We start from the raw sequence: 26,832 nt of genomic DNA, 5'->3' as shown, positions 1-26,832 counted from the left end.
ACCTTGGAGAAAAAGATATTGCTGGAAAGAATTCTCTGATGTACAGCTGTTTGCCTGAAGCGATGGAACTTATTTTGTAGTGGTCAAATGAAAAATGATTTTTAACGTCTACATTTGAACTACGGTAAAAACAGGTCAGCAGTCCACTTTTTACATATATATATATAATTTTCTATTAATGGGAGAGAATTTGTGCAGGAATTATCTGTGAAGAGATTTACGACACATCCGTTGCAGGATGCGTAACACGGGGGATAACGTCGCTCACGGCGATCTCAACGGACGGACTAGGAAAGCGTTTCTCCCACGTCAGTCCTACCCATCAAAGCCAAGCCGCTAACTGCCCCCGGGATGCTGAGGAGGCGGCGGAGCAGCAGCTGCGGCCCCGGGCGCGCTTCCGAGCAGCCGCGGGCGGGATCGAGTGACGGAAGCGGGACAGGTGGGGGATGTGCTGAAACATGCGATGCCTTGGGAGCGCGATGATGCACGTCTTTATTTACTGTTCCATGCTTCTTCAACGTTTTCCTCAGATTTTCGAGCCTCACGCTTCTCCTCGGCGTTCCCAAACGCACCAAGCCATCGTTACTGACGGGAAAACCGCCGCCGGTGCGCTGCGGATACGACTCCCGCTCTCATCACCGTTAGCTCCCTTCGGGCCACCGCCGCCCGGCGCGCTGCTCCCAGTGCCTCGCGTCCTGGGCCCTCGGCTTCCCCCCACGCCGCTGCTCCGGCCGCGCTCTCCGCCAACATGGCGGCTGCCCCCGCACCCCGCGCAGCCGCCACGCACCCCCATCGGAACAGGGGGCGGAAGTGACGCGCAGGCGGGCGCCCGGCGAAGCGGGTGACGACCGGTGGCGGCGTGGGGATGAACAGCCGCCTGCAGGAGATCCGGGAGCGGCAGAAGCTCCGCCGGCAGCTCTTGGCTCAGCAGGTAGCGGCGGGCAGGGGCCGCGCCGGGTAGGCACGCCGAGAGCTGCGGTGGAGTCCGGTCGGGTTGGGCCGGGCCGGGCCGGGCCCAGCTGGGGAAGCTCGAGCGTGCAGGGCCCGCCCTTTCCCTCTGGGGAGGGGGAGCGCGCGCGTGCCTGCGCCAGGTGCGGGAGTTCCGTTAGCAGCTGTGGGGCGGCCGTTGGGACGGGGTGGGAGGTAGGTAGGCAGCAAGCATGTCGGGTTCTCGCGGCTGAGCTGCAGGGCCGCTGCCGTCCGATCGCTGTTTTGTCTTTTTTTTTTCCTTTTTTTTTTTTTTTTTTTCTAATCAGTGGTAACTTTGACTTGAATTTGGCTTGTCTTTTCCTCAGTTAGGAGCTGAAAACGCAGACAGTATTGGTGCTGTGTTGAACAGTAAAGATGACCAGCGGGAAATTGCGGAAACAAGAGAAACCTGTAGGTATGTATCAGCACACCGTTTCTGTCAGAAATTTCGCTTTTTTTTAGAGAAAAAAGAAGTAATACAAGGAAATAGGATGAGATAACTTTCCTAAAAGCCAAGTAAAAGTTATGTAAAAACATACAATGTAGTGGAAGACAGTGCTTCACTTATTGCTCAAATCTGAATAAAGTGAGTAGGGTTTTAAGCAACAACTTTTAACATCAGTTCAGAAATCAAAATTCACTTTTGTTTCCTATGTTGAAAAGTTACTGTGAAACAAAACTGAGGTGTTAGTTACGATATACTGTCTGCATTGCCCTTTATGATTTGCACAGAGCCATTACAGGGCAGTTTAGTTGAAAAGATCTTATGGAGTGGTAGAAATGTTTAGTTGAAAACTGGGCCAGAGTACCTAGTGTTTATTGATTCTCACACGTAACAGTGATTTTTCTTGTGTGAGCAGGGCTGATTTCAGATATGTGCTGCTTCAGGTAAAATAAGCTGTACTTTGTAGCATAGAAGAACAAGGACAGAAGATAACTGTTTTAGGAGTCCTGACATTAGTGGTACTTGTCTCAGGTATCCTGAGTGAGAACAGACTTCTCAAATATGAAGTTTCAGAATCATTTCAAACTAACAGAAGCATGCAGTCAAGGCAAATCACTGGGGATTTCTGAAATGTTCTCTGGAGACATAGGAACTATTTGATATGAAGATTTTTTCATATGTTTATAGGGCTTCTTACGATACTTCTGCACCAAATGCAAAACGCAGATATCCAGATGAGGGAGAAGCTGATGAAGAAGAGATTGAAGAATATAAGGTAAGAAAAAATAACTTTTTTTCTCTGGTGTTAATGGCTCCTTAAGGGACACGTAAAATGTGTGTGTGTATGTGCGCATGTAAGTAAAAACAAATGGGCTGTGTGTAGATTCCTTAAAAATATTCATGAGGGCTGAAGTAATCATAAGCCATACCCCATCATATTTGAAAAGTCATGGCAAAAGGTGAAGTTCCTAGAGACTGGATAAAGGGAAACATCACTCCTGTTTTTAAAAAGAGTATTAAGGAGAAACCTGGGAAGTACTGATCAGCCTCACCTCAATGCCTGTAAACGTCATGAAGTGGATTCTCCTGGAAGTTATGCTAGGACATATGGAAGACAGGGAGGTGATTAGAGATAGCCAGTGTGGCTGCACCAAGGGCAAATTGTGCCTGAGCAATCTTATGGACACCTGCTGTACAGTGGCTGTTTCGGTAGATGAGGGAGGAGCTGCTGATGTCATCTACCTGGACTTCTGTAAGGCCTGTGATTCAGTTCCCCATGACATTATTGCAACTAAATTGGAGGATATGGGTTTGATATGTGGGCTGTCAGAGAGAGAAAAAATTGGTTGCATGGCTGTGTCCGGAGAATTAGTCAGTAGCTCAGTGTCCAAGTGGAACCCAGTAACAAGTGATGTCCCTCAAGAGTCTCTGCTGACATCAGTAGTACTTAATACTTTCATCATTGGCATAGTTAAAGGATTGAGTGTGCCTTCAGCAAGTTTGTGGGTGACACCAAACTGAGTGGTACAGTTGATACACTAGAGGGAAAGGATGCCCTCCAGTGGGACTTTGACCGGCTTGAGGAGCAGGCCCATGTGAACCTCTGGAAGTTCACTGCAGCCAAGTGTAAGGTCCTGTACCTGGATCAGGGCAGACTGGCTGATGAATTGATTGAGAGCAGCCCTGCAGATAAGGACTTGGGGATATTTGGTGGATAAGTAATCAGTTATGAGCTAGCAATGTGTGCTTGCAGCTCAAAAAGCTGTGGTCAGTGGGTTGAGGGAGGTGATTTTCCCCCTCTGTTCTCATCTTGTGAGACCCTGCTTGGAGTATTGTGTCCGGTTCTGTGTTGCCAGTACAGATAAAAAACATGGACCTGTTAGGACAGGACCAGAGGAGAGTGCCACAGAAATGACCAAAAGGCTGGAATACCTCTCATGAAGAAAGGTTGAGAGAAATGATGTTGTTCAGCCTGAAGAAGAGAGAGCCTCTAGGGAGACCTTATTGCTTCCTTTCAATATGTAAAGAGAAAAACTTTTTACCAGAGTCTAGTGACAGAATAAAGGCAGCAGTTTTAAACAAAAGAGTGTAGGTGAGACACTGGAAGAAGCATCCCAGGGAAGCTGTGGATGCTGCATCCCTCAAATTGTTCAAGGCCAGGCTGGATGGGGCTTTGGGCTACTTGGTCTAGTGCATGGGTGTCTAACCTTTTGGCTTGCCTGGGCCGTATTGTGTGAGGAGGAATTGTCTTGGGCCACATATAAAATGTATTATAATGTATATAAATAGCAAAATTTAATTTATCTTTGACAGGCTGCCCAGAGAGGTTGTGGATGCCCTGTCCCTGGAGGTGTTCAAGGCCAGGTTGGATGGGGCCCTGGGCAGCCTGGTCTAGTATTAGATATGGAGGTTGGCAGCCCTGCCTGCAGCAAGGAGGCTGGAGCTTGATGATCCTTGAGGTCCCTTCCAACCCAAGCCATTCTATGATTTTAATTTTTTTTTATTAAAACATAAAGCTAATGGGATATTTGACCTTATTTTTGTGAAACTAACGCATCAGTCTGGTTCAGTGGATCTGGTTGCAATTCTTACTGAGTTCTCAAGGTATTCATCAGACACCTTTGATGAAATATTACTCTTCCTGTGCTTCGTCCTTGAAAATAGTTGTTCACTAATGCACATGCTGCCAAAAAGCAATGACATGAATAAGGCATGATTGTGAAGTGAGGGTTATTTTTCTCTGGTAAAGTAGATCTTACAAAAGTCTGGTAAAGAGTCATGATCCAGTTTTTGAGTTGAATATCTGATTGCAACTTGATAAATTTCATTTGAAAATTTGAGGGTAATGTATTTATGTCGACTGAAAATGGACTTGAAAAAGTATTAAAAATTTGATTATTTTTCCTGCAATCTTGAAACCTGTTCTCGAATTCCTTTATTAAAGCAGGAGGCATGGCTGCATATTTTTTTCTCTGTTCTTAGGACTGTCATTTGCCGTAACTTGAGTTAACACTGCACTGTGCCCTCCCCGTGCCCTGGTTTCAGGGCATTTGCTGATCAGTGTTTGGTTGTTGCTGAGTGGTGGGTGCACCACTCGGTGGAGGGCAGAGCCACCCCCATTATGGCACAGGGCAGGGGGTGGGCTGCAGGATGGGCTGATGTGGGCTGTGTGCCGCCCTTGGGTTGGATGTGCCTGCTCTAGTGCAAGGTAACACTGCTTATGCTAGGGGTGTTGGACAAGATGATCTTCAAGGAGCCCTTCCAACCCAAAACGTTGTATGATTTCATGTATGTTGCTCACTGACGTCTTCCTTGATGTCTTCCACTGCAAAGATCTGAGAGAAACAACACAGTTCTCTTCAGACATGGTTTAGGTGTAACTGTAAGTGCAACAGAATCCATTGTTTGGAGGCTTAATTTAGTTCTACTCCTTGGAGAAAGTATGTTAAGGTGATAATGCCCCCAGGGAATGGCAGTGTATATTATTGCTGTTTGTCTTGTGTTGGAAGAAGTGGTAAAATGTTTATGTGCTTGGCTAAACAAACGAACAAAAAATTGAAGCAAAATTTGTGTTGGAAGAAAAGCTTGCATTTAACAAATGGCACAGGCCATTGGATGAGATGCGGGGAAGTTGAGGGTGTCTTCCAGCCTCTCTGTTAGGTGCAAAATAATGTCTTCAACGAACAGAAGACATATGGGATCCTAGGAGAGGGGTAGTGAGAGGCTTGGTTTGGGGTATGCTTTAGGTATCCATAATATCTAGGAAAAGTGCAGCTTAAAAAAAACAACAACAAAAACCCCTGTGGTCATTGAAGAATGTTTAGTTGTCAAACTTTCATGCCTTTTGTTTTTCAAATAATCTTCCGAGAGCTGTTTCATAGCTTTCTTTTTTATCTAGCGTAAAGTTTTGGTTAACATGAATGGTGGAGAATGGAGGTTAAACAGAAGAGTGATTATGATAAAGTTATCTTTCTAATTTGCTTTGTATCTTGTTGCAGCATATGTCTTCCCTCTCCCTTTCTAATTCATCCTCATAACCTTGCTTCTGTGATTATGTAGAATCAAGGTCAGTTTATTTATGAAATAACGTCTGCTGTTCTCTTGGACACCTAAAAATAGAAGTTTTTTAAATTTTAGGGCTTGGTTGTGTTACACTTGTCTTTAGATATACAAAGCTTTCTGTAATACTATCTTAATAAAACCAAAAGTAAAAGTGTGAAGGGACTTTTTTTGTCTGTCTGTAAGCAAAGAGACGTTTCTTTTTAGTGCGCTAAGTGCTATTCTGTATGTCTTCTAGCAAACTAAATAACAGTCTGCAAACAATTTTCAGAGTGCATGCGATATTTGTGAAGTTGCATCTCTTGTAATGGGCGTGTCCAGAGCTGGGTGGAGTACTCCAGGTGTAGCCTCACAATTGCTGAGTAGAGGGGAAGGATCACCTCTGGTTACCTGTTGGTAATACTGTGTAGCATGTGGCTAAATGACTTTTTTTTTTCCTGTGAAATATAGGTATGTGGGTAAGTGACTTAAGCTATCAAAGCGTATGAATCCTATTATTCACATGCGGAAGGCTTACCCTGTCTGGGCTGTCATCACAAGTGATCGGACCCTTGCTGTATTGTCGGAGTGGAAAAATAATACTATCTCACAACTTCAGTCCAGCAGATGATTAGATTTAGTGAACTTGAAACCCGCAAGTAAAAAATCTATAATGGAACCATCAGCTGTTTCTGCAGACCTTGTTAAGTCGATTTTGGCAAGGACATAAGAACTGAGTAAAATCCTCTATGTATTTATATAACCTTTTCATTAGTACTTAGAGCATGTTTAAATATAGTCTTGTTATATGAACTGGTATAAAATTCTAGATCTTTACGGTAGCAAGCCTTACTGGATTGAATTTAATGTGCCTTAGAAAAAGTGATAATGAACTTGACTGTCATTGTTACAGACAAATATTACATATTTGTCATTTTTTCCATTTTTATTTTTAAGGAAAACTAGAGGTAAATATTTTTTGATGTAAAGTGACTGGCATGTCTATAAAATCCTGATTTGCAGTATTGTTGGGTTCTGTGTTATGCTATCAGTAAATCCTTCTGTAGTGGTTTAATTTTTTTTTGTGCCCAGGCCTTACATTTGGTGAAAATGATGATGCCCTCAAACTTTACCTGCTCTAGCTGGACTCTGAGCTTCTGGATGTAATGGCTGGTAAAGCTCGGTTACTGTGAAGGTAGAATATTGTCATTTACTGCAATTCAGTGTGAAGACACGGAATGTGAACATGAAACCTTTAAATACTTGCATACGTAGTTGGATATTTCAAAGGGTTGCTTCGTAGTCTTCCAAATGCCTTACAGTGATATTGGTTTCTGAGAAATCTGAACTGTGACATTGACTTTTTCATTATTTGTGGGAAGTCTGAGAAGAGCTTTTAAGCTGTTCTCTTGAAGTGTTAAGTGTGTCAATCTTCTCAGCCATTTAGGAACTTCTAATGCAAAGAAGCATTTTGGGGGTGTGTTTTTTTGTTTGCTTGTTTTTTGGTGTTCTGCTTATGAAGAAGCAAACTTGGTTCTGACAGGTTCTTGGCGATACCAGGCAAAGTATTCACAGGTAGGCCACTAGTCATATGGAATGGAACTGACTCAGCTGGTGAAGGAGATCTCTGCTATGCAGCACTCCTTCTCAGGAGACAGCCCAAGTCCAAGAGATGCTTTCCCTTCAGTGCTGGCCCAGGGTGGCTCTACCCTGGGTCCACCTGTTCTAATCAGGTGGGGAGCACAGGTGCAGTCAATGTGCCTGTGCTCCCTGGGCCAGCCACACCCCTTCACCAGGTGCTCAATCACCAGTTTGAACCCTGACCTGATAATTCCCTTACAGCTGCTTTGTTGTTCTATGAAATAAGTGTTATAGTGGTGGTTCTTAACAAACATTAGGCTGATAGGAAGATAGAGAGCAACATAGTAAAACACAGGATAGGATGTTTTTCTTGATGGAATGTGAAGATTTTGTTGTATGGTTGAAAGAGTTGAAACTCTGTGTTTAACTGTACTTGCTACTACTCATAGAGTTAAACAAAACAAAAGAGATGAAAGGAAACCACCAGGACCTAGGTTCTGTTGAGTCCTGTCCATAGGACTGAAACATTTCATTGTGTCTTGTTTCTCTTGATTATTTGGAAAAACATAAAATTATACAGAGTTTAACTTTTACATCAGCATTTTCAAACTTGTTGTATCTCAGCTGTTGTATCTTTAATGTTTTGCTATTACATGCTAGACTGCATTAGAAATTTTTTTTTGAAACCTTTTAAAATCCCAAATTTATATTTCTCACAAGAATGTCGTGGAGTGCGTTGCAATGGAGCTGTTAAATTACAAGATGAGTTCTTTGCTGGATAGTTCCTGCTCTTAGAAGAGTCCTTTGCATCTCAGTTATATCATATCCTCAGTTTACATTCACGATACATGTTTAGCATGAACTTAGAAAACAGATCATTTTGTATGATCCACAAGGCTGACTTTACAAATATTGGAAGCAAAGTGGAATACTAAAAGTAGAAATAAAAGTTATGCCAAATGAGTAAAAGTTTAACGTAGATTTAATCAAAGTAAGAGACTATTTCCTATTACTGAAAGTTTTCTATCTCTTACACATTGTTACAGTAGCATCCAGTGCCACTTGAAGCCAGATAGTGAGAGTGCTCCAGCTGTTGGGAGCATTAGTCACTGGTAAATTCATGGGCTATGAGCAGACCACCGTCAGATTAACTGGGGGCTTGGGCTCTGCATTGCAAACTGTAGAGGTAGAGGTCGTGAAGAGAGATGCTTCATTGGCAGAAATGAATAACTAATATTTTAAGACCAGAAAGTTCAGTGGTGGTTCTGAAGAACTTCTGCAGTGCGTTTGTTTTTGTGGCACTGTCACAGTTGTGCTAGCAGGGTGGTGAGGCACTGGCGCAGGCTGCCCAGAGGAGCTGTGGATGCCCCATTCCTGGAGCCATTCAAGGCCACGTTGGATGGGGCCCTAGGCAGCCTGATCTGGTGGGGAGCAGCCCTGCCCGTGGCAGAGAGTTGGAACTGGATGGGCTTAGGCTTTGTGTAGGCATGTGAGAGCTGTGATGCTCCATCTTTCCCTTTCCCCATGTACGAATTTAATCGGTTTTGCTCAAACCTGTATAAATGTCTGATATCAACAGTATCCTGTGGCAAAGAGTACCAGGGTTTTTATTTTTTACTAAGTAGAAAAATACTCTTGGTTCAAATTTGTCCTCTGCCATCCTAACTTGATATAGTCTTTTTTTCACTTAGTTTCAGCAGACAGTAGCCTGTGGCCTTGGAATGCTTCCTTATTATTGTTCTGAATGTTGAAAAAATCTTATTCTGTTGAATCATCCTAATTTTTAATTAGTTATTCAAGAAAACTGTGCTTCAGTATTGTAGTTAGCTTTTGTTTCCTCTACTTAGCAACAACAAAACAGATTTGTTAATTCTGTACGAGAACATCTTACCTTGTATTGCTAATTTCATTTGGCACCTGCTTTTATTGCGTACTTTGCCCTTTCAAACTTTCAAAAAAGCTGATGTTGTAGGCTTTTTTGTTCTCGGCTGCAAGATTTTTTAAAATTGATTATAAAAGCATAAAGAGGACTGGGATGACTCAGAAGAGGGTATTTAACAAGTGGTTACCATCAAAAGGCTAAGAATTAGAGGAAAATGGGAGAGAGAAAACAGGTGTAAGCTTATGATCACATAAGCAGTTTTTAGTAAAACTTGAGCTTTCTGCTTATTTTCCCGAATAACACTTGCTGGTACTTGTCTTCTGTTCACTCCTTTTCCTTGTAAACACTGTTGCTATTTCTAGTAGTAATTTTTCCTTTTTTAGTTTTCAGTCTGGTTAAAGAAGAAAAAAATAAGACTGTCGATCTAAGTTACGTATGAGAATAATTGGGGGATGTGGAAGGGAGGCAAAATCTCTTGCCACGTGTGAAATACCTGCTAAAATTACATTGGTTTTAAGCTCCTGTTTGAAAAGAACACAGAGCTTATTTCATAATTTCAGCAACTGGAGGGATCAAAATAGGGAAAACTATTTTTTGTTCTTATACGTCGTAGGGTAAATGCAGAGATGGTAACAGCCTTCTCTGTATCTTTTGACTTAATATGTATGGTGGACAGTTATTGTAACAGAAATCTGGTTCTCTGTCTTTTCATTCAGTGTCTTAAAAAAGCCTCAAGATGACTTTTCTCCTCGTATGAAACAATATAGTAACTGATTAAAATTTCTGTTGTAATCAGCAATGTGTGAGAGTACCTACTTCATATGGTAGACTGTGTTATTCAGTGAGTCTTCGGTTTTATTTATACATAATATGCTGTTTCAGAATGAACAGCAAAATAGGAGGTAATGTGGAATGAGTCATCTTTTTTATTTCTGATCTCTCTGTGAATTCTACATTGGAAGCTCAGAGTATATCAGCATGAGAGGTCTCTGAACTCCAGAAATCTGATCACAGAATCACAGAATTGTAGGGGCTGGAAGGGACCTCTAGAGATCATTGAGTCCAACCCCCCTGCAGAGCAGGCTCCCTAGACCAGGTTGCACAGGTAGGCGTCCAGGTGGGTCTGGAACGTCTCCAGAGAAGGAGACTCCACAACCTCCCTGGGCAGCCTGTTCCAGTGCTCCATCACCCTCACTGTGAAGAAGTTCTTATGCACATTTGTGTGGAACTTCCTGTGTTTCAGTTTGTGGCCATTTCCCCTTGTCCTGTCGCCACGCACCGCTGGAAAGTCTGTCCTCGTCTCTTTGCCTCTTGCGCTTTAGGTATTTATGGACATTGATCAGATCCCCTCTGAGTCTTCTTTTCTCAAGGCTGAACAGACCCAGGTCGCTCAGCCTTTCCTCATAAGAGAGGTGCTCCAGGCCCTCTATCATCTTTGTGGCCCTCTGCTGGACTCTTTCCAGGAAATCCGTGTCTTTTTTGTACTGGGAAACCCAGAACTGGATGCAATAATTGGTGACACACTAACTAGGAAAAAAATCTGTGATAAGATCCCTCTTTCCCATTTATCTTGAGACTACAAAATTCTAAGTTTTAAGTTACTTTTAAGAACGGTCCAAATGAAATATCAGCTTGTACTGTGTAGTATTTCTTCAAGTGTGTATTGTAACAGATTTATATAGAAAAGATAGTTTCAGCTGCTAAGGTTGAAACAAAACAGATGTTCAATGGATATAAATGTTCAAAGGTTCTACTGGTGAAGAACTGCAGCAAAATCTATCCCTTGCTTTAATTAAGGAGTGTAATTTGGGAGGACAAAAATTGCGTGTAAAGTAGTGCCTACACTGTCACAGCCTAGAAATGAATGTTTTTATTTTCCTCTCTGAGACTTTTCCAGTAGCTTTGTCCTCAGTGATGAGAGACAGACCTTTTTTGCAACAGGTTATCTTCCCCTCTGCCCAAAATCCAAAACCTGTTTGGAACTGACCATGATGCACTGTTGCAGGAGACTTTCATTAAGAAGCAGATTCATAATGAGGAAGGAAACAGCGTGATCTCACACACCTGTGAAATCTGTTTTACTTCCCAGGATGAAGTGGAGCTGCAGCAAGATGAAGAGAATCTACCCTATGAGGAAGAGATTTACAAAGATTCCAGTACCTTCCTGAAGGTGAGCAGTTTTGCAATTAGAAGACTAATTAAAGGTATATCTTTGTGTTAAATTGTTCATGCAATTGATTGTACTTGAAACGCAGCCTTAAAGGCTGAGTGAAGTAGTTAACTGAAGTTTACAGGTACAAAAGTTTCCTTGTGAAACACACAGCAGTAACAATGAGCAGTAGCAATGCTGAGTCTAATCAGAGAGAAAAAACAGAATGACAGCGATGACTAGTTTAGCTAGTAAAGGCATGTTGAAAAAAAAAATCAGCTATTTTCTTGTTTTTCAGACTTAATGCATTGCAGCGTGTGTTCAGTTATCTCCCCTTACTGCTTACTGAACTCCTTTTGTTCTTTAGGGCACTCAGAGCTTAAATCCACACAATGATTACTGCCAACATTTTGTGGATACAGGACACAGACCCCAGAATTTCATCAGAGATGTTGGTATGTCATAGTTATTGATTGATGCTGTGGTATCTCATTTTATTCACTGCCCCTCCTTTTTCTTCCTGTTTTTAATTTCTAACGGTTACTGGATAATGTAGATGTACCGTAGTTCTGTCCCTCTATGTACGTACGTATCAATGTATAAATTCATACAAATGACTTTTTTTATCATCATCTAGGAAATAAGCATTACCAAGGGGCTATCTTGGATTTTCTTTGAAAGTATTTAACCAGGAAAAGTTTTTTAAAACAAAGCTCTTGTTATTCCAGAAAGCAGACAAGCTTAATGAGCAGACTTTGAAACTTTTGGAAATGTAAATAACTCCTGTAGTTCAGCCATTCCTGGGCTGTGTTACCTCCAAGAATTCATGTAGCACGTAGAGTACAGATTGTACTGAAATATTTAATGCATTAGGCAATATGGATAATATTTACTTACCAAAGTATGTAACTTCTGACGGCTCATTAGAAGGCCCAATGTATTACTGAGTTTAGAGGATGTCATTTTTAAGTTTATATTCATCTGGCCTTTGATGAACTTTGAACAAAACAGGACACCTCCCTGTGTGCACTTGTCAGAAACATTTCATTCAGCCCGTATTTTACCATCTTTGTGTTTGTCAGGGTAAGAATGGCATGTTTATAGGTGCCAGCCCAAAGAGGTTTTGTTTGCCTGTTGAGGCAGTGTTAGTTTCTGTGTACGTTGTGAATGCTTCCGTAAAATACATCTCGTACATCTGGATGTTTGTTATTAAAACCGGCTCTTTTAACTCAATTATGTCTTTATTTAAAAAGCATCTGGGCAACTGTTGCACGCTTGAAATGGTCGTACATTGTTCTTGGAAATCAGTAGGTAGAGAGTACATATCAGCCTATGTTATTTACTTTGACTTTTTATCTGTTGTTTAGCTGATGGTGACCAGCTTCCGTTTCCGCTGGTCAGGAGTATTTGAATTCCACTGGCTGGAAGCAGCGCAGCAGCGGATATCAGATGTGTTTTTAAGACATTAGATGTTTGAGGAAAAGGATGAAAATAAGTTTCTGTTTTCTTATGTACAAGTAACAAGATGGCAACTTTAGATACTAAGAACTTTTCACTTACCAGTGTGATGTGAGATTTGGGAGTTCAGAAGTTTGAAGTAAAGGAGGGGGAAACTGTTTTTGTTTTTCTCTCTCCCGTTTGTGGCTGTAAATTGGAATGATCATAGAGCTTTATAAGCAAATTGAAATGATGTGGCTTGGGGACTGGGATTTTTATGTTTTCAGCTTATGCTGAGGCTGTTGTTAGCAGGAACAGAAATATATTGGTTTGGGAATGTTTTTGAAAAGGAAATGTAGTATACTGAAATTGATTTACTTGTATTCTGTTTTTTTTTTTTAATGAAGTTTTCTGCAGTAATATTAGTTTTCCCTTGTGCATTCTGTACATGTGAAAGGTTTGAAAATTAGCAATCATAGAGCTAAATCTAGGAGTCCAATAAATAAATATGCATAGGTTCAAATCTCCATGACTTACAGGAATTACCAAATCTTTGTGTAAGGGTTGCCTGAGGGAACCAGCTACAATCCAGTTGCCACCATAGAACTAGTCCTCAAAGATCAAGTAAGACTAGTATGGAAATCATAGAATTGTGAGTGTGAGTTGTATCTTAGTATAGACTTACGGATGGAGAGAATGAGAAAATAACTTTCTCTTATCGTTCTTCCTCTAGTAGTTTAAATGAGAGATTGTTTTCTTCTGATAAAAGGTGATTTGAACTCTTGATCACTCCAGAGAAGATTAGAACATTGACACTGAATTCAGTATCATCCGGCAACATGAATCTTAATTAACTGGGTGAAGGCAGGAGGCTTTTGTAAAGTACTGCACAGAAAACTGCTTGAAAGGTTTGGTTTGTTCTAACAAAAATAAAATGAGGCTAAGTATTAACGTGTTAACTTCATCTTTTCTTCTTCTTAGGCTTAGCAGATAGGTTTGAAGAATATCCAAAACTTAGAGAGCTCATCAGATTGAAGGATGAGCTGATATCTAAATCTAACACTCCTCCCATGTAAGTGTTCTTGTGGAAAACGCCCTTTCTTCTCCAGACTGGTTTGAAGTTAGCTGTCTGCTTTGCAAATCTCTATCTTTAGCACTTGTTCATAATTTACATTTTCTTTTTCTGTTTGTGTATACAAATTAATCAGTGGGAACTTCAGAAGACTAAAATCAGCTTGCTTTCGTTATTTTAATCCAGATGTTTAATGTAGTATGTAGAATAGACTTTCTAGTGTGTAATTATTATATCTGAAGCTTTGTTTTTTAAGACTGAGCTGCCAACTGATTGGGCAGCAGGCATTTATTGGGAAGGAAAAGATATATACCATGTGATCATGAATCTCTTTATCATGTAGTTTACAGTAACAACAAAACCCTAAGAAAATTGGCCTCGGTATAACCTTAGTTGTTCTTCTAAGTGCTTTTGTATAATATTCAGCTGTCGTTTTAGTATCCCTCGATCAGATGTTACCATAGAATTTAAGACAAAAAAAAGTTTGGGTTGACTGGACGTAATTTGTCCTATTAGTTCTGGATTACCTCTCAGTTTTTGCTGAATGCTAGACTCAGTGTAAGCATGCAGCATGTTACTCCCAGGAGTCTGAACCTTACGCTTTTAATGTACTGCACCCCTAATCAGCACCCAGAAAAGCAGTATTAATAAGTCTCATGAAAAACCTGGAAGAAATTATCTGAATGACTGATACATAAACTACAAAACACAGCTTGCTATTTTCAAGTTTGTGGGTGGTGTTTTTTGTTTGTTTGTTGGTTGGTTGGTTTTTGCATTCTTAACCTTAAAGCACAAAAGGGAATAATGAATAATCAAATTCTGCCTTCTCATAGCTCCAAATAAACTCCTGAAATGACAGTCTCATTTGGGAAGAAGGGTGGTGGTAGCCTGCTAATCAAATTTTGTAAATCTAAAGGTATTGGGGAAAGGATAGCAATACAACAGTGACTGGTGGGTACGTGTGGATGCCACGTCTAACAGTGGGATTGGTAAAACGATGATGTTAGGGACCTATACTTTTGCTACGGATAGAGAAATACATTTCTGCTAAGTGAAAAGTAACCACATTTCCAGTATTCAGAGTCTCCTGAACGTAACATAAAGTAAATGACAATTCTAAAAGTAGGCCGTTTTTGTGAAGTGAAGCAACATGGAAGTCTGTTGCTCTGTCACTGAGTGCTGGCTTCTTAAATGTTTTCTCCTGTGTAGTCTGTGGATGTACGAAACATTCAGTGATTCTGTACTAGATATTGCTGTACACTCTGTCTGGGCATCTGTATCTTGCTTGCTGAAGTAAGAGTGGCTATTTAAAAAAAAAAAATAATGCAACAGCATCCGCTGTAGGTTAAGCAAGAATGCATTATGCATCTTCCTTGGCTTCAGTGCATTTAGGCTTTATGAACTAAATAAGAGACTCCCTCTCCTCCCCCCCTTAATTTTCTACACAGAAATGCAGTGTGAAGTATAATTTTCAAAGCATTGTTATAACTTCTTCAAGCAGTTTGTCACCTTTGTTTAAATAGGTACTTGCAAGCAGACTTGGAAGCTTTTGATATTAGAGAACTGAAGTCCAAATTTGATGTGATTCTCCTGGAGCCACCACTGGAAGAATACTACAGAGAGACTGGCATTACTGCCAATGAGAAGTGCTGGACCTGGGATGATGTAAGTATTTTTCTTGCAATGAAAAGGATTCTGTGCATGTACTTAAAGGAATAGTTGGAGGGATGTAATTTGTAGCAGAATGTGTTAGAGGTACTTAAATTAAAATGTGAAGTTCCCCATTTTAATTAATGAATTTTAAAATTTCAAAACAAAATGGCAAGTTTCTTATGAAAACTTGATGTTTTTATCATGTGCGTGCCTACCGTATTTGTGTTAGCAGACTTCTTTTTTCCTCCCAAGGATTTTTATGAATTAGATACACCATTTTGTTCTTGCTGGGCCTGATTGAAAACTTAAATGTAATAACAGATTTTCTCTCTACCTCCAATTTCTGAGTTTTCTTTTCTTTTTGATTTCTGCTGTTGAAATTCACAGTATCTAGTGTAAATATTCTCTTGTTTCTTGAAATTCTTGAAGAGGCTTCTAAAGTACGCTTTTTAATGCGTTGGTCTTTAGTCAAAAGAGTAGATGAGTATGCGTCGCTGATATGGCTCCTTTCTCCAAAATACTGATCAGGTACGAAACTTTAACGATCCAGTTGTAATCTTGAGAAGGCTGAGAAAAAGATCAGTCTTACCTTTGAAGTTTGTTTCATGTATTTATATATTCCTTTACAACTTACTCGCCTAGAAGGCTTTTTGAAGCCATGTTAATTTCCGTCCCCCGTTTGGGAGCAAGGAGAAATATTAATGTGTAAGATGCGATCTCTTTGTTTTATTGTGCTCCAGGGAACTGAGTTCCAGAAAAGGTTTTAAAATTCTTCCTACAGTAGTGCATGTAGATGTAAAGAAGAAAATGCTCAAGACTTGCTGATAAGTAACTGTTTCATTTTGCTTCCTTTTCAATAAAGTCAGCTCTAGAAGAGCAAGGTGAGGCCTAGAAGCATTGAAGTGCTAGGTCATCAGGCACAGCAATTGGATGACACAAAGCAAGCTTGAGTATTCCTTCACTTGGATATTGAATTAAAAAATCTTACTGTACAAATGCTGGGTTCTGATAAGCTGTTCCTAGTCTATATACCCGTATTTTATCCATTATAAAAAAAAAAATCCACAAGAAAACAATCTCTCGCAGTAGAGAAGAATACCTGATTAAAAAATGTTTGAGTAACCATGTCAAGAATGCTTACGTTCAGGCATATGGATGGGAATATACATTTATTTACATTTACATGTTTATTAATATTTATGTTATTGGAGACCGTTTTTGAAAGGCATGTAGGACTACGGATTAGCAGCTAATTTGACATAATACAAGCAAACCAGTGAATTGAAGAAGTTGAAGTTGAAATTTTCTGTGTTCTGTGCAGTTCAGAAGATGAGGTGTTGGGGGGACGACTTCCTTTTAAGCCTAGATTTAGTTTGGTCCCTAGGCTGACACTTCTTCACAGGTGAATCAGTCAAACTAAAGGATCGTATGAACAATATAAAATTCAGTCCACCTTTAAGGAATGAATTTGATAACAAGGGCATTGAGTACTGTGATAATGAATAAGGTAACTTGTGTGTTAAGGAGTGTGTAGTTTCTGTGTTAGCCACCCTGTTATTTCATGCAAAACTGTTGCCTGACAGCACTGAAGGGAAAAACATTCTGTCCTAACAAAAAAACTGGAAGTGTTGGAGGAAGGAGTCATACTCGTAGTCAGGAATTATATCCCTTTAGAATGCCTCATACTGCATTATTTTTCTTCCCTGTGGCACTGAATGAAGCTTGATTTGACGTGTTAGCAATTTACAGATGAATCTCTTCAATTTGTAATGAGTCACATATGCTTTCCATCTGAAATTACTTCGTTCTGAATGTTTCTTATTTGTCATTGCTCAACCACTGTCCTGATAAATTCTTGTTTTTTTTCCTGAAAGTGAAAATGGATAGCATGTCTCTTCTATATGGTAATAGGAATTAGGCTGTGGGTGTGTTGGTTTTTTTTTAATGTGTCTTCACAAGCTTTACAGGAATGACTCTGGGGCTGAAAAGAATGAGACCACTGTTGTTCTTGTTGTTAAATCTTTTTGCTACCAAAGGAATGAAGCAGTGGTTCAGGAGGGGGAAAAAAAAAAAAAAAACAAAAAAACATGCGGAATGTGTTATTCTTTTAAGTCTAAAATTTTCTATATGGGTACAATTTATGCTGAAAAGAATGATTAGTCTGGTCATCAATTACATTGGAAGTAATTGGTAATTAGGTACTGATAAGGTAATCTACACAACATGCTTTCTGGAAACAGTTTTAAGAAGATAGCCAAAGTATAATGCTATCTAGACTACCATCTTTTATTTAAGTGCTTCTTGATGGTTGTCTGTGTTAATGTTCAATATTTGTTAACTATTTTTCCTCATGTAACTGTGATTAAATCACAAAAAGTAAGAAATATTTAATTCAGAAATGTTTATTATTTTTTTAGATCATGAAACTAGAAATTGAAGAAATTGCTGCCCCAAGGTCATTTGTTTTCCTATGGTGTGGTTCAGGAGAGGGTCTGGATCTTGGCCGAGTGGTAAGACAATGTTTTAATTGAATTTATCAGGGACATATTTAAGAGTTTATTTTTGTCATTGACTTTCTCTGTGTAGAATTCTCAGCTGTAAATGCTCAGAGATGTTCAGTAGAGTATAATTTTAAGTGGAGTAAATAAATGTAAGTAGGTGTGGCATTAACCTTTTAGATACTAATATTTTCCAGATGAGCTGCTGTGACTATGTGAGGAAGCGTTCATTCACGACGCAAAAGCTGTACTGCTGTTTTGTTTTGGATGCATGCAAGTTACCATAGGAGCCAGTTGCCATGTTTAATGCATTTAAATCATTATTTGTTTGTTAAAAACAACTCATAATAGTTTTCTGCCAGAAATACTAGTAGAAAGGTGTTACTATTTCATAAAGTAAGATAAAATCTTGTGCATAGCACTGTTTATTTTCAGGCGTCACTTGGAGTTGGAGTAGATTTAATGTCTTAGCTCTGTGAAGTTCTAGTACCCTAGAAGATCTTGGAGTTTAAGAGTAATCTTTCTGTGTGCTTGTGTTGGAGCTGGTGGAATAGGAATTTCCTCTAGGCTCTTATGCTGAAACGTCATTTTCTTAGTATGAGCAGTGCTTTCTATTAAAACAGCCATACGGTATTTGTTAAAGGACAACAAAGCAAGGTTACTAATCTGTTTGCTTTATTGTCTTATTTTGTCATTCTGAGGTTGGTTAAATTAGCTTTTGTGGATGGATTGATTTTGGTCACGCACATTTATGGTAGCCAGATAGTTCTTGACCACAGCAATAGCCTTGAGAGCTTGAGTCCTTAATGTTCAATTTCCTTCTTTTCCGTGATTACGCTAGCAGGAGTTAAGGGCTAAAAAGGCATATAAGGTTTTTTGCTTGTTTCGAAATATAAGGAGAATCACAAAGTGATAGCAAAGGCTTTTTATCTTCTTAACAGAATTTTACTTTGATGTGAATCGCTGCCTGAGTGCAGGTTCCAGTGAAGGCAGGGCCAAGGCAGCTGTTCTTTAGACTGGTTCTGATTAAATTTTTAAGTGTCACATAGTTTAAAACAAAACAAAAGTGATATATAGACAAGTCAGTGTGCATGTAAAACTTTTGTTTTGACAACTTGACAAAATATAGTACAGTCATGCTAGGCAACTATTTATTTCATCTGTAGCAAACTTCTCTTCCAGGTACATTTTAAGAAAAGTCAAGTACCTATATTCAGTGTCGGTTTAGGTTACTTTAGTTTTTGGTGCTGTATGAACTGTTTTATGTCTGTTACATTTAGTGTCTACGCAAATGGGGTTACAGAAGGTGCGAGGATATTTGTTGGATTAAAACGAATAAGAACAATCCTGGAAAGACCAAGACTCTAGACCCTAAGGCTGTTTTCCAAAGAACGAAGGTAAAAGTTTGGCTCAATTTCTGCTCTGTTCCGATTGTGGCTCTTGATGCTAATCAAAGACCTGGTGCCTTCCCAGCAATTGGTGACCCAGTTTCAGGGATGTAGACACCAGGAACTAAGTTCTTTTCCACAGAGTGCATTATATGGGAATAAACATTCATTGGATGCGTGGTGAACTTCTGTCCCCTTCTTGACTTCACCCAGTGTGAAGTATAGAGGTATCATCTACATGTAATACTGCTTGGTAAATTTCTGTTATAATAGTCTAAAAGTCATATGCTTAAACCTCGTTGAAATACTGAAGACTGCTGAAGATGGTTCATGGATAGCTGGAGCAGGAATGAAATCTTGAGAGTGAAAATGGAAAATGCTGCTGTATGTTGTAATGTGTTTTGTCTTCTGAGTGGTTTCAGTCATGGGTGAATAATAAATAAGCATCTAGTCTATTAGTAATACCTCTTGTATAATACACAGGCTTCTTTCCAAGTCAGACTGGTGAAGTTGTTGCTAGAGGAATATCTTTTGATTGGAACTAAACTTGGCAGTAGAATTTGACTGAATTTAGAGTCAAATATATAAAACCGTGAATTATAAATTGATGTAGTCATGAAAAATAACTCTGGAACACTTATGTACATGCCCTGAGCTTGAATCAGATTAGTTAGCATCTCCTGGCTTCTGACAGTGACTGTCCTGCACTAGCGACAGAATTAGTCAGCTTGGTTTAAACTAAGCAGTTTCATAGGCATGTGTGGTAGAAGTTCTGTATTGGAAGAGATGTAGAGGGGAAAAAAAAATATGCTGAGTTAAGAGACTGAAATGCATCTTATTGAAGACCTTATTAATCCTGTTAACTTTTTTCTAGATAAAGGTTTTGTATATGTCTGGATGCAACTCTGGCAGCTTTACTGAAGGCAGAGAGTTGGCTGATAAAGTGTCATTAACCTCAAGGCTCATTGTATGTTCATTAATCATTCATTAGTGCTAAACAGCCTCAACTCTCAGATTTGCAAGTTTTTAGGAATATAAACTTCCCTTTAAGATATCTTCATTTTTTCTTTGATTTGCATTTACGTTAATCTAAAGCTTGTTTTGGGAGTAAGATGTATTAGCTATAAATATTTTGAAATGTAAGTACTGCGTGTTTACGGCGTATAGTATTGCAAATACGTGCAGCTTGCCCATGAGGGAGAGGCTAAAACTGTTACAGAAGGATTTGGAGGCACTCCGTTTATTAATGGAGGAGAATAGCTTCTGGTATTAGGGTTTTTCTGTTTATTGAACAAAGGTTGGGCTGAGGTCACCGTGTAATAAACATAGAAATTGAACTAGCTTGTTTTGACTAAACAAAGAGCTCTGTTGTGCAAGATGCATTTCCAACAGTTACAATATCAAATTCTATCCATTTGGGTTTAGAGTTGGCATCTCGAGAGAGAGGTTTTATGCTGTGTCACCTTTTATAGAATCTAAGGTAACATTGCATATGTTATGAAAATAAGACTTTGGATAATTCTAAAAAGGCTCTGCTTAATCGGTAAGTGTCTTTTCCCACCTTTCTATTTAGTCACATTCAAGGTCCAAAAACCATGTAGCATCCACGCAGTTGATCAACTGCATGTATTTGGTGGATCTCTTGTTCTTCCTTTCGTATTTATTTACTGACTCTTAAAAACCCTTGCCAAAAGTCTGGAAACGATCACACATTCTTGTCTGCAACTTTTTTACAGTCATCTGGTGACACTTAATAAATCAATGTTTTATGATATCAGGGAAAATAGTTCATTTGGGTTTAGTATTCCTATAAACAGAACCTGGAAATCAATATATAGAGCCTGCGTTTTGTCCTGTACCAGATGAGGTGATTTCTTATCATATATCCTACAAACTAGTCAGTTCTGTAGATCTGTAATGTGCTAGAAGAAAGGAAAGCAATGCTTGTTACACTTAGCAAGTGTTTTTTTAATGCTGACAGAATTTACTGAGACTTTATAGATAGTTTGGTCCTGGTTTTACTTTTTTTTGATGAAGCAGTATCTTCTAGATAGGAATCTGAGCATGAAAGCAACTTTTGTAACTTAAAGTCTGAAAAAATAGAATTGATTTTCGCTGTTTTGTGAGTGGGAACTTTGAAAGTTTTTTGTATGAATAAAGTTAGGATTGGAACGTGGGTGAAATAAACTGTTCCCTCACTCTCGGCATATGTACTTTCTTGTGATGATTGCTCAGCATTTCCAACTTAAAGCTCTAATTTTGCTGTTACTGAAGAGGTCCAGATATTTTACCTCAACTTCTGTTTGAGTTCTAGCACTTTGTAGTGTAGTTCACCAAGCCAGGTAACTTGAACTACACTCTGCTTTGTTTTCGAAAGGCTCTACTGCTAGCTTCAGCTTGTTCTGTTTTTTTTAGTTCGTGCTTCAGGACGTTCTCTGTATAAAAATAGGATCTACTCTGTCTAGAATTTCCTTTCCTCAAACAACAGGTGTATGTGCAGCATGTGACAGGTACTCTTCTATCCTGTGTATGTAGGAGCACTGCCTCATGGGCATTAAAGGAACCGTGCGTCGCAGTACTGATGGTGACTTCATTCATGCTAATGTTGACATTGACCTCATTATCACAGAAGAGCCTGAAATCGGCAACATTGAAAAACCTGTAGAGATTTTCCACATCATTGAGCATTTCTGCCTTGGACGACGGCGTCTTCATCTGTTTGGAAGGGACAGTACAATTCGACCAGGTACCTGTGATGTTTGTCAAATGGTTACATTTTTATTTCCTTTAATAACCCTCTTCAGTATCTGGGACCACTTGATGAGGTCTGATGGAAGGTGAGGAAGTAATATTTAGACTTAGTGTATGTTTTTTTTTCCCCGTGAGGTTTTACAGCAGATGCAACTTCAGACAGTGCAGTATAAAACAGATTTCACTAAGCTTTTTGAACAAGGAGTTGCATGGGCCAGAGTATTTGTCTTGGTTACTTCTCTGTAGTGGACATGCAGTAAGGAGTGAGAGAATTCTTCCTCCCTTGCTGGAGAAACTTTCCAGGCTTCCCTCCCCTTCCATTCCCACACAACTAACCAGCCTAATGTTCAGCAGCAGAGAAGATTGTGGCATCACTTGACAGTTCTCCCAGCGCTGTGATATACTTCAGTAGTATCAAGTATTTAGGTAGTACAAAATGACTTCTGATCTAATTAATGTTCTGTCCCTCGTGATCAGATAGCAGAAAATTTTGCTAGACCTATGGATCTCACATGCATGCTTTCATACAGAACCATACCAAGTGATATCACAGTTACAGTTCCAATTTCTGCTATTACTGTTGCATATAGGAACAAATCCAAGTCACAGATAAAGGTTACCGCTGCTTTCTGTTTTCTTTTATAAATGTTTTTAAAAGTAATTACTTGATAGAATAATAAGAAAGACCTTTAGGCTTATATCTCTAACTGAAGGTAAATGCTGAAATTGGTCAGTATTCTACTGAAGTACCGAATGGTGTGATTTCTTTCTTTTAAGGTCAGACTTATATTTCTGTTCTACTGAATTTCAGCTTTTTGGAATTTCTGTAATGAAATAAACCTCACTGAAGCTATAAAAATTGAAATGTGTCTCTCACTACAAGACACAGTAGCAGATCTCTTGGCTTTTAAAAACTGTACCAGTATCCCAAAGAGATTTCCAGAGATACCTAATGAGTCAGACAGTACATTTTGAGGAGCTGCATTTTTAATTTATGTGAAGATCTTTCTGCTGGGAGGCCGTGTTGTTTGGAAGGTCTGTGACAACTGTCAGTTTTTCAGAATTTTTTTTGAAACCAGTGTTTTTCGCTTGTTCTTGTATTCGTCAGTGAGTTGACATTTCATTTTCCCCACATTGCATGTGGTTACACTTTACAGGAGCATCATTTCTTCTTCTAAACTGATTTTAAATTCCCTTGAGCGTGGTGCCAGTCCTATTGTCAGTATCTCAAGATGCAGTCTTACACCGAGTGTTTCATCTAGCATGGTAGAAAACGCACAGAAATATATTTATTTGGATTGAAGGTCACTGCATTTTATTTGTCTTACTAGTCAGGTTTTTCACTTTATTGTGTACATGATGAAGGAATTGTGCTGCGGGAGGATAGACTACAATAATAAAATTTTGACAGATATGCTTTTTATCAGTTGTCAGTGCTGCTTCTGCCTTAAGATCTAATGTGGAATACAGCTCAACAGCCCCGTTTCTTTCAGTTACCCATGAGTGCTTGAAGTGAGTGACTTTGCACCTAACATTATGGATAGTGTGGTCGTGCTTTACAGACAGGTTCTGCATCAGTCTCTCAACAATTTATGGTGCAACATGCCCCTTCAAAAATGAAGGGGAAGGAGACGTGGAGATGTGGAAGCGTTGTGGTTGCCCTTGGTTTAGATTCTTCTGGCGGTTTTGTATAGCAGTGTTTGCCACTAATTAGAGATTAATATTTTGGATGGTAGAGAAGAAAGGGATACAAGTCCAACCATGGCCTGTTTGCGGAATGTGAATGCTAATAATACATACGATAGGAAAAAAAATTGCTTTTTTTTTATGGCTGTTGGAAAAGGAGCTATCTCAGGAGGCGAGCTGTAGGCGGTGTTTTACTTAAGATAATATCCAAGTGTTTTTCCACTTCTGCTCACAAGACTGTAGAGAAGTGAGAGAAATTATTATTGGCCGTTCTTTGATGAGCCTCTGCCCATAGTGTTGCATTGGTGTTGCACTTGTGCCTTGTTCTTTTTATTTTTTTGGAGATTCTTTTATTTTTTTTAGCAGAAAAATATTGTTTAGGCATTACTTCAATGCTGTTGTAGGTAAATTCTTGTAAGTTACTGTCACACTGCGCCATGTTTGTCTGATTCACCATTTGTATCTTAAAATTCAGCGGTTATCTTGCTACTGGATTGCATACCCTAACTCTCTAATTCTTTGTTCAAGAAGTTGGCAGGGCACAGTGCTTCTAGCAGTTAGCATTTTGAGCGTACAACTACTCGATTTTGAATTTATGGATCCTCACAGTGCTTTGTGAAGTATGAAAATCTAAACAAGTAGACGTGGGGTTTTTTTGGTGTATTTTGAATTCTTGTTTTCCCTAAAATATGTGATGAAGATCACTGAGCCACGTTTTTCTTCATTAACAGGATGAACTAAAAATTAAATTGCCAGTGACATTTTCAAGTGGCCCAACCCAATTGTAGTTCATATTACAAAGAAACATGAATGTACTTGATGTAAATGCCTGCCTCCTTGGCTCAAATGGTGAAGTGTTCACTGACTGCTGCGTTTGCACAGAAACAGGTTGATTTAACTCTTTAAGCTCTATTTGCATATCATGAGATTCAGCAGCAGCATTGTTATTTTGTCTCCAGGTGCATGCTTGCAGCATGCTGTGCTCCTGGCTGCCCTGTCTTGATTGGTTTTTGGAGACAAAATCAAGCACCTTTTGAAAAGGGAAGAGTAGGCTGTCTTTAAACCAGATGAATTTATTGATCTGGGTTCCAGCGCAGTCCCAGAGGAGCTGGAAGATGTAGCATAGGAACAAGTGGGAAGGGGTGTTGCAAAACTACAACCTGGATGTTCCCCTCCCAAAAAAAAAACCAAAACAAAAAGCCATTACAAATTAATGTAAAATCTTAACTTTCATCAACTGCGGCTTTCCTAGAGGTGAGCTTTTTCGTTCTGTCCAATGTGTAGATAAGTGTCTGTCCCTGTCACTTGAATGTTCACTTAATGGGAAAAAGGAAATTACAGCCACGAAGCATGAAATTTGTTATTGCTTTCGTTGACTCTGGTTTTATTCCTTAGGATGGCTGACTGTAGGACCCACCCTCACAAACAGTAACTTCAATGCAGAAACGTATTCTTCATATTTCACTGCTCCAAATTCCCACCTGACCGGCTGCACCGAAGAGATCGAGAGACTTCGGCCCAAGTCGCCACCACCCAAATCCAAGTCTGACAGGGGAGGTGGCGCTCCCAGGGGAGGAGGAAGAGGTGGGACTTCAGCGGGCCGGGGAGAACGGGGCAGGGAGAGGAACAGAACTAACTTCCGGGGTGAGAGGGGTGGCTTCAGAGGCGGGAGGGGAGGCACCCACAGGGGAGGCTTCCCCACACGCTGATGACTATCAGGAGACTGCTTCTTCCCTCAGTCCCTTGCCCCATCTCTGAATCTTCTTAATATTTTCTTAGCTAAAACGAATTTTTCTTGAGGCACAAGCTACGTGACTTTTAAAACTGTTTTTGGTGCAAGCAGTTCCAAATAGTCTCCCTTCCGGTGAGTAGCTGGGCACGTCACCTCACTTGGCAGCGGTGCCTGAGGGTGCTAAATTGGGCTTCCTGACAGCTTCTGTTTGCCAGAGCAGAGCCATCTCTTCAAACCACAGATGGGACTGAAGTGAAGATACTTGCTGTTCCCATATTGCAAGTACTTGCAAGTTATGTGTTTTTTAAACTGTAATTTTATCCAAAATATGGATTCCTCTTCATTCTTTATAGTTCCAGGTTTGGACTGACTTGCATCAATATGGTGGAGTAGGCATGAAACGCAGTTCTGAATTGCATGGCAGTAGCAGACTTACTCTCTTACTCATGGAAGAAAAACTGCTGTGTCTATGTTGACACCTATTTTAACTTCTTTTAAACCAAGGAGCAAATTGAATAAATAGAATTCTATTTTTTCTTATTTGGTTTAAGTTTCCCGAATTATTCTTGGGAATAGGGAACAAGTGTTATTTTTCTTTTGAAAAAAAAAAAAAAAAGTATATGCACATACTTTTCATGCCTGTAATGAAGAGAGTGATAATTCTGTGCAGTCGCATGTTGTGTTTCATGAGAAATAACAAGTTGTGCATTTACATCCAGTCCGGAACTAATGTGTAGGTCTGGGTTGCTTCTTGAGTAAGGATTTTCACCCTACCTCTGTTAATAGTCATCTTCTTCAGTAGGGAAACCGTTTCATTGCAGAGCAGTTGCTCTGTATATAATAGAAAGACCTCATAAGAGGCCATATTAGAAATGTGAGTTGATGCTATGAGTGACAGCTTCCTAAAAATAATCACCTGAATGATGAAGTCTCAGCAACCAAACCGAGTTATTTTGTTTTGCCTGTCGACCTGATGTGCATTGGGAATGGACTGCTGGTCATCAGCTCCAGAATAGAGTATAAAAAGAAAGCAATTCATGTTGGTACGTACAGTACTTGTTTTTAGCAAAGCTGCAACTCTGAACTTCCTGAACAATGCTTGGTAGACAGAACAAACCTGGCTGTTGAAGTCTATAATTCTTAGGTATGAGTTTTGGAGAATTGGCTTTTAAGTCTCAAAATGTTTCTCTCTTGAAGTCTAACTTTACTGTCCTGTATATAGTAGTGAATTATTAAACTTGTTTATCAAAGCTAATGTTGAAATATTCTTGTCAATATTCTGTGTGTTTTGTTTCTTCTTACAGTTTTGGAATAAAGTTTTATTGTGGCTTCCTATCTATTGTTAGAAAAAAGAGGAGGCACTAAGTGTTCATGAAATCTTAGCGTGAAGGTTTTTGTAGGGTCTGGTCAACTTCACAGCCTTGGTGGTGCATTTATTAAGGGGCTGTTCAAGGATAAATGAAACTCACCTATTGTTCATGTTTTGTTTCTTGCTGTTAGACCTGGGGAGCTGAAGAGTGGCTGGGACTGGGAGGAGGGGATGTGTTTAAC

The 26,832-nt window shown here is 39.6% G+C and overlaps 1 protein-coding gene across 1 annotated transcript; it reads left to right on the top strand.

Annotated features, from left to right (window-relative positions):
- On the top strand, positions 303 to 26,616 carry METTL14 (methyltransferase like 14). The gene is made up of 12 exons (XM_021396422.1): positions 303 to 439; positions 531 to 931; positions 1,296 to 1,384; positions 2,102 to 2,189; positions 11,005 to 11,085; positions 11,432 to 11,519; positions 13,483 to 13,573; positions 15,097 to 15,238; positions 17,644 to 17,736; positions 19,005 to 19,121; positions 21,648 to 21,858; positions 24,945 to 26,616. The coding sequence occupies exons 2-12, from the start codon at positions 866 to 868 to the stop codon at positions 25,256 to 25,258; spliced, it is 1,380 nt and encodes a 459-aa protein (XP_021252097.1). The 5' UTR covers positions 303 to 439; positions 531 to 865; the 3' UTR covers positions 25,259 to 26,616.

This window comes from Numida meleagris, chromosome 4 (genome assembly GCF_002078875.1).
Source record: "Numida meleagris isolate 19003 breed g44 Domestic line chromosome 4, NumMel1.0, whole genome shotgun sequence".
Lineage (NCBI taxonomy): Eukaryota > Metazoa > Chordata > Aves > Galliformes > Numididae > Numida > Numida meleagris.
Note: the sequence above shows the minus strand (reverse complement) of the source record. Positions and strands in the feature narration are given on the sequence as shown.

Bases quoted from the DNA above. Each gene is read 5' to 3' on its own strand.
- METTL14 (XM_021396422.1), top strand. From the start codon at position 866: ATGAACAGCCGCCTGCAGGAGATCCGGGAGCGGCAGAAGCTCCGCCGG. The intron at 932-1,295 runs GTAGCGGCGGGC...TCTTTTCCTCAG, and splicing joins GGCAGCTCTTGGCTCAGCAG to TTAGGAGCTGAAAACGCAGA. The intron at 2,190-11,004 runs GTAAGAAAAAAT...TTTACTTCCCAG, and splicing joins AAGAGATTGAAGAATATAAG to GATGAAGTGGAGCTGCAGCA.